Genomic DNA, 7,851 nt, shown 5'->3' with positions numbered 1-7,851 from the left:
TATACTCCCCTGCATGCTCTCCAGTATACTCCCAAGTATATTCTTCAATATACTTCCCTGCATGCTCTCCAGTATACCCTCCAGTATATTGTTCAATATACTCCCCTGCATGCTCTCCAGTATACTCCCCAGTATATTCTTCATTATACTCCCCTGCATGCTGTCCAGTATACTCCCCAGTATCTTCTCATAATATACTCCCTTATATGCTCTGCAGTATACTCCCCAGTATATTTTTCATGCTGGGGCATGCTCTCCAGTATACTTCCCAGTATATTCTTCAATATACTCCTCTGCATGATCCCCAGTATAGTCCCCAGTATAGTCCCCAGTATATTCTTCAATATACTCCCCAGCATGCTCTCCAGTATACTCCCTTGTATTTTCCCCAATATACTTCCCACCATACTCTCTAATGTAATCTCCAGTATACTCTTTCAAATACTCTCCAATACATTCTCCATAATACTATTTATTTTACTCCCCCATGTTAATCCCCCAGGTTGTTACCATACTCCTTTATATGCTGATGATTATCTAAGGAAATATATACTTACATGAGTATGAGTTATTTCATTGCATTTCATGATGTGAAGCTTTATATCACATATACAAGTATCTCCTACGTATCCAATCATTTTTTTTCTATTAAAAAGCTGTAGAAGGCTTTTGAATGTCATCCTAGTTCTCAGTTACCCAAGACGTTACAAACTCCTTACAAAACCCCATAAAGTTACAATTATATTGGTAATTTCATTTTTACAAAAATAACTACAAAAATCATTAATATGATGATTTTTCAATTAAACTTATCTGAGAGGCACAACTTGGTTATTGCTCAAGAAATCTCTAACAACCTTTGGAGGAACCCTGGTTAAGAAACACTACTATAGACATTATTAGAGACAACACATGCTACTTACCAGTACAAAAATGCAGAAAGAGTTCTAAAGATACTTGGAAACATTTCATATGAACAGCACTGAACCTTGTGCACACTCTATTATACTTTTTACTGAATGAAAATTGTATGCATCTCAGATCGGTAAATTATATGTAGGGCAGTGTGCTGGTCATCTTTATTCTGAGAATTTTATCTGCATGGGCTGGAGTGAAATACATAAAATAAGTCCTCACCTGTCACATCTCATGCTACTTTTCAAAGGAATTGGCTCAGAGTGGTGCGTGTTCTGCGAATATTCTGTGCTGTTCAGCTGCAATGACATCTTTGTTAATGCTTCTCTCTGAGCTTGTATAGAACTTGAGGAGTCACCATTTACCTGAAGGGTACAAAGGAGAGAAGGAGAAAGAACACCTATCATAAATGGAATCAAAATAAAGTAGGTAGCTGAATGTAAGAATAACAGACATAATATGTTTTGGATATTGCTAAACCATAAACTTATAATTCTGATCTATTTTGTCTGGTATCATTTAACATTATATATAACAAGAAAATATAATATATATATATTATATATTATAATATAATATATATGCAAATATAAATTCATATAAATATGATACAATAAAATTGGTCTGGAAACAAAGAAACACATTGCTATAAAAAAAAGCTGAAAGGTTTGATGACCGCCACATTTTACACAGTGCCCCTTGCTGGTCAATAATTGTAATGCAGAAATCTTATTTCATTTCATTTTCATTTGAACTTCTGGAATTTTTAGTATAGAAAGATGTAGAATACAATGTATATGCAGAAACTAGGCTGTGCACAAAAAAAGGATTGAAAGAATAAATATCTGTATTCCATTTGCAAAAGATCAGGGAAAATTGCATCTTCTTTTTTCCTATTCTTTTTTTGAAGCGAACACTATTTTAAAATCATAATTGAAATTTATTATGTCAGTAACAGATATATCCCAAAAGTTGGCCATTTTGTATGTATATACATTTCTAACGGCAATGGAACATTAAGAAGAGGTAATACCAATATAAATTGATCTATAGGTTTATAAAAGAATGTGAAACGGATATAAGATTTTTTTTTTTATTCTGTCGAAATAAACGTAGAAATCAACCATCTGCCTAATATTGTGTTGTTCCCCCTTGTGCCACCAATACAGCTCTGGCCTATCAAGACATGGTGTCCTGTGGTCATACAGCCTCTACTGCTTGCCTGATAGTGTATCCTGTTGCTATCTTTTTCAGCAGGTAAATAAGGCACACACCTAGCACATGATTTACCATGCCTTTTGTAGGTGGTGGTAGCATCAGACATGGGTCAATATGGGCACTGTGTGTCTTACACTTTTCTCTACCAGTCTATTCAGCCATTTGCTACAGCTTCTCTACCGTGGTATTAGGCCAACCTCCTTCCCCGCATGCATCAGTAAGCCTTGGGTGCCCATGATTCTGTCACCACTTTGCAGATTGGCTGTCTTTGGACAAATTTTGGTAGATAGTCACCAGTGTATCATTAATATTATACTCTTATGTTGACATTTTTGTGCTGATCAGTGTATAAACAATTAATGTAAAGTAAAGGAAGGTAAAACTTATGCCTATCTATTTACAGACTAAAAGGCTTGCTCTGAGCAATAAAAATAATCATGGCTGTTTCGTTTCAGCACACACTTTGCTATCTTACTCTTTTACATGCTATATAAAAACATGAAATAAAACAGCAAAATGTTATTTTCCAAAATACCAGAGTAATGGGTTTTTTTTGTATTTATATAAAAAGAATGTTAAAGTTGCATCAGAAGAAGGTTTCTTAATACCTGGTAGGCAAAGAAAATGTAGAGAAAGAGTAAGCAGGCAATATGAGAGATGTTCACAATCGATAATCATGTTCTAAAGAGTGTTCTAGTTGTTGCATTGTTGGTTTTTTGCTTGGACCTCTCCAGTTACATTCCTTGAATACAGTTTACTTTGTTATCAATGTGTGTCATGCTTTTACAACTGTTGTTACAACTTTCTTTACAGGTCATACATACAACAGTTTACCAATAGCTGAAACCAGTGACACTGGTATATCTGGTTATAGAATTTAGACAACCTCTCCACTGTAAATCATATACATTTGACATTGATAATGGAATTTAAAATGAACTTTTTAACATTTTTATTAGTAGCTTTTATTTAAATAATCTTGTTATTCTGTTTAACAAACCAGGTATCACTGTTATGAAAGGCCTTTGCTCAGACACTTCCTATGATAAAGTGAGAATGTTGTCTTTGTATCCTAGTTGTGCTCCTACATTGTCAGGGCCTTGTGATGGAGCCTACAAGTGCCCATGCTCACATACATTTCATAGGCATGGTACTAGTATCACTATCAGGAAACCCTTTCAAAGAAATGTCAAGAAGCCAATGCTGGCGCACATGCAGACAAGATGGAGCTTCAACAAAGGTGCAGAAGAGGTACATGGATAAAAAAAGAAGAACTTATAAATAACTTTTTTTAACTTTCAAAACTTTTTTTACATACATCCTAATTCTATGATAAGAAATATAATGCTAGTTCTCATACATGTCTGTTCTTTATAATTGAACTCATCTATGTGTATTGGCCTCATTCAAACCTAAGTTCTGGTGTTTCCGGATAAGAGACACAAAGTTACGGCACTGGAAAAGATAAAATCCAAGACTTGATCACCCGCTGGTTGGATCCTGAGCATTGCATTCCTGTCCTGGGGATTTGAGGATTTCTGTGGGGCTTTCATTTTATTATTCGGAACATTAAAAGTCAACAGCTGGACGGCAGACACGCGCATTCATCTATCCCACTGCGGACAGATGTTTTAAATAAAATGCTATTTACATTTGCTCAGATACTGAGGCCCAATGCATAACAGAGCCGGCACGGAATATGTCTTTTGTTATATTAAATTTCTTATCCTCCTGGAGAAGGGAAGTATAAGATTTGTGGTCGATGCAGGAGGAAATATTTCTTATTTCTGCACACTGAACAGCTGGGGGCGAGGCAGAAGAAATTCAATTATGGAGGTGAATAAAGAAAGCACAGACTTACTGTTTGTCTTTAAATTCCTATATGGTTAAAGGAGAACTCCACTCAAAGCTTTGAAATAACTTTTGGGTCTCAGGAAAACCCTTCTAAAAATTATTTTATGGTATCCACAACTCATGTCATATTAAAGTTCTCAGGGAGTTGAAGAAAGTTTAAATAAAGAATGTGGTGTTGAGTATTTGACATCTCGTGAATGTACAATACGCTCCACCACACACCATGCATCAAAATAATTTTGATCCTGAAATTCAGAACTAATGATCCTGAAATTATTAATTAAATATAATGGGAAGAAAAGAAACGCAGACAGTAAAAATGATTGTGTCCTTTTACATAAGTGGTCAGTAGAGAAGTACCCTCTTACATTGGTGGTCAGTAAAGGTCACCCTTACTTTGGCAGTCATTGGAGCAGCCCCCCTCCATTGCTAAACAATATTGAAGTGACACCTTACAATATCGATGGTCTGTGAAGATGTGACCCTTTCATTAGACGGCAGTTGAAGATTGTCTCTTATATTGTCTTATATTGGTGGTCAGTGTAGGCGGAAGATCAAACCTTCATTGCTCACTGTTCAAGAAACCCCTAGTAACCTCTGGAGGCAAACTAATGAATAATTTATTGGGTGATGTTTCTTTTTTTAATGCAGGCTGGAGATCTACAGGGCTTCAGCTAAGTGAAACATCCCTTAAAAAGTTCACTATGCTAAGTGAACAACCTAAACACCTTTTGCAAATCAACCCTTTTTTAAACTCTAACTTAAATGTTGGCCTTGTATATACTAGGAAACTTCTGAATTTGTTAATATAAACACATTCTGCCTGATTAAATCATCTAATCAAATATCCCTGAGGCATCCAGTGGCTGAGATCCCCTCAATTATTCCAAGCTCTGCCAATTTTCTTTGGAATCATAGAATATTTATTAATTGCACTGTAAATCGTAGTAAAGTCTTACTTCTGATGCACTGCAGTACCCAAAATACTGGTGTATTCAACACCAAACTACAATACCAGTTTTTAATATTTGCTGGCCATTGGATAGTGTATGTGTTTTCTGTCTTCCTAGTATAGGAACTAATGGTGCAATGGATGTGTATTTCATTACATGGTTATCCTATTTTATTCTAAATGCATATAACTTGTTCCTGGACCAGGAAATGTATGGACATGGATCCCTTAGGCTCAAGGGTTAGCACTCTTGCCTTTGTAGTGCAAGGTCTCAGGTTCGAATCCCGGCCAGGACACTATCCGCATGGTGTTTGCAAGTTCTCCTAGTGTTTGCGTGGGTTTCCAATGGGTATTGCAGTTTCCTCCCACATCCCAAAAACATGCAGTTAGAGTATTTGGCTCCCCCCCCCCCCAAAAAAAAAAAAGGGGACTGTTTTAATGACATATGACTATGGTAGGGACATTAGATTGTGAGCCCCCTTTGAGGGAAAGCTAGTGCCACGACTATGGACATTGTACAGCGCTGCTTAATATGATGGCGCTATATAAATACTAATAATAATCCCTTAGAACTGACCAAGGTAGGTTTTCATTTCTTATTAAAACTATGATACTCAAGGCAGTTTTATACCTGTAATTTTAAATGTATTTTGAACAATGAAAAATGATGGTCCGAAATAAGTAACGCATTTAACACAAATTCCAAAATGCTACCGAATACCTAGCCAAAATATGATTATCTGTACTGTAGTTCTATCACGTATGGGGTGTTTGGTCACCCAATGAAATGGTATTTTTATATAATATGTATTTTTTATTGATGCATTTTGTATTATGAGAAGTGATAAACCAAAATGAGAAAATTTCAACATTTCAAACATTTTTAACACCTCTAAATTTAACTTTGCCAAGGCATTTAGGGATTTTCATAAAAAGGTACATTTTCCCTTCCACTTAAAACTGGAAAGTATTTAAAAGACTTGGTTGAAAAGCTGTATAAAGTTGACTTCTACTCAACAGAATATGACTGCGGGTATTAGAAGGTTAATATGTCCTATCTACCATCAATTATTATCTGTCTTCTTAAATTCAAAGAAAATGTAAAAAAGAAAAAAAGAAATTATGCTTTAATTGAGATATTTTGAAAAATGAAGGCAGTGTTTTAGGCAGGTGCAAAGTAGGATCCCATTAATATAGGTAATTAACATTAGCCTCCGCTTTAATTAACATGCACACTTTAATTAGCAAAGCATTAGACAACATTAGAAAAAAATGGATTTTCCCACTACTGGAGAACATTGGGAAAAATCAGAACAATGTCTATTTGGGCTTTATAAATTATAATTATACATAGATATGTCATAAATTACTAACTATGGTTAAAGCTTAATATTCACAAAATTTACATAATATAATGAAAATGTAAAAAAAAAACATTTTTAATTGCATTTTTACTACAAGTCCAATATATATTAGATTAGGGCCATTATTGACAAGCTTTAGTTTATGTCATACCTGCTATCCCCCCTATCTATTTCTATAGGAATACAAAAGCAAGTTAAAGCAAGTCAACTGCAGGTCATAAGGAGGTCAACTGCTGGTCAAAAGCTTGTTAATGAATTCTAAGGGATCCCAGAAGCTGATCGACTTAAAGATCATCATCATTAACCCTTACCATTTTGTAGTAGAATGATTCAGTAGATGGGCCCTGAGTACTGAAATTTTACAAGGTTGATTTACTAAAGGAAGTTTTGGCTGTTCACTTAACAAAATGAATTACAATTGCACAAATACATTTTTATTTGGTAAAACATTGCTATGTTTAACTATCCAATTATGCACAATGAAAAGAGTCAGTAAATTTTAAAATTTCTTGCATGTGATTGGGCAGTACTGAATGTGATTCGGTCACTTGTATTCCCTGCACAGTATAGTTCAGATTAATAGAGGGAGAAGATGTGCTGAAACAGATAGCAGTTTGCAAAAGATATAAGCTTTCCAGTCTTTTTTATTGTAATGTAACTGCAGAAAATAAAAATCGGGTCTATTGCTCTGCCAGGCAGGGCTCAGCTGTGTGTCAGTTGTAAATCTCAGAATTGGATAGACAGAAATACAAGTGCTTTAGCAAGAAAAACAGCATTCATATATGTATATTATGTGTGTATTATTTAGTTGTTCGCCTAGAGTTTATGTTGAAGGAACACTTCACAAGGAGTTTGTGTATAACTATAGTTTGTTTTCCTCTCAGCATGCCATTAATAAGAAAATCTTAATCAAGAACATAAATGTCCCCCAGAACCAATCGGAACGTCCAAATCAGTATTTCACATATCAATCAGGATGATGAATTGTTGGGGATGGATGCAGACACAACATGACTCCCACTGACTCCAAATGATCAGGCACAGACACAAAAAAATTCAGGGTGTCTGGTTTGCATGTTAGCAAATTGTTCATAGGATGCATTTTGTTTTTTAAATAGCCCCGTCATATTCCCAACTGGTAGCATTTTTTACTGTGGCCACTAGCAGTTGGGTATATGTAGCGCATCAACATGCACATCTGTGTACTGAACTACATATATGGAGTATGTATACATACCTGCAGGTGCCCAAATGTGTAGCATAAACACACTTTGGTGCACATCTAAACTTTAAGATATAAATCTAGCAGTTATTAGGAGGTTGATGTGAATACAATAAATGAATAAACACACATTTCTTCTTGTTGACCCACAAGTAACTCTTGATTTGATTTCTAAGAACTGTGTCTCACAGGGTTTGTATTTTCTCCTTGTATTTGGCCAGGTTTCATTCAAGTGGTACATCTGCTTCCACCAATAAACTGCTAGGTTAACTGGTTCTAGTTTGAAGGCCTTGTTCAAAAGAAAGGTCTAGCTAACTTCTTCAAAA

The 7,851-nt window shown here is 35.3% G+C and overlaps 1 protein-coding gene across 1 annotated transcript in view; it reads right to left on the bottom strand.

The window, feature by feature from the left end:
• The window catches only part of AKAP6 (A-kinase anchoring protein 6), a 122,624-nt gene that overhangs the window by 48,003 nt on the left and 66,770 nt on the right, over window positions 1-7,851 (bottom strand). Inside the window, exon 8 of the mRNA XM_072427729.1 lies at window positions 1,138-1,280. Coding sequence (XP_072283830.1) covers window positions 1,138-1,280 — 143 coding nt within the window. The remainder of the gene's footprint in view (window positions 1-1,137; window positions 1,281-7,851) is intronic.

The sequence above is a fragment of the Pyxicephalus adspersus genome, chromosome 12 (genome assembly GCF_032062135.1).
Source record: "Pyxicephalus adspersus chromosome 12, UCB_Pads_2.0, whole genome shotgun sequence".
In the NCBI taxonomy this organism is placed as follows: Eukaryota; Metazoa; Chordata; class Amphibia; order Anura; family Pyxicephalidae; genus Pyxicephalus; species Pyxicephalus adspersus.
This window is presented reverse-complemented; position numbering and strand designations above follow the sequence as displayed.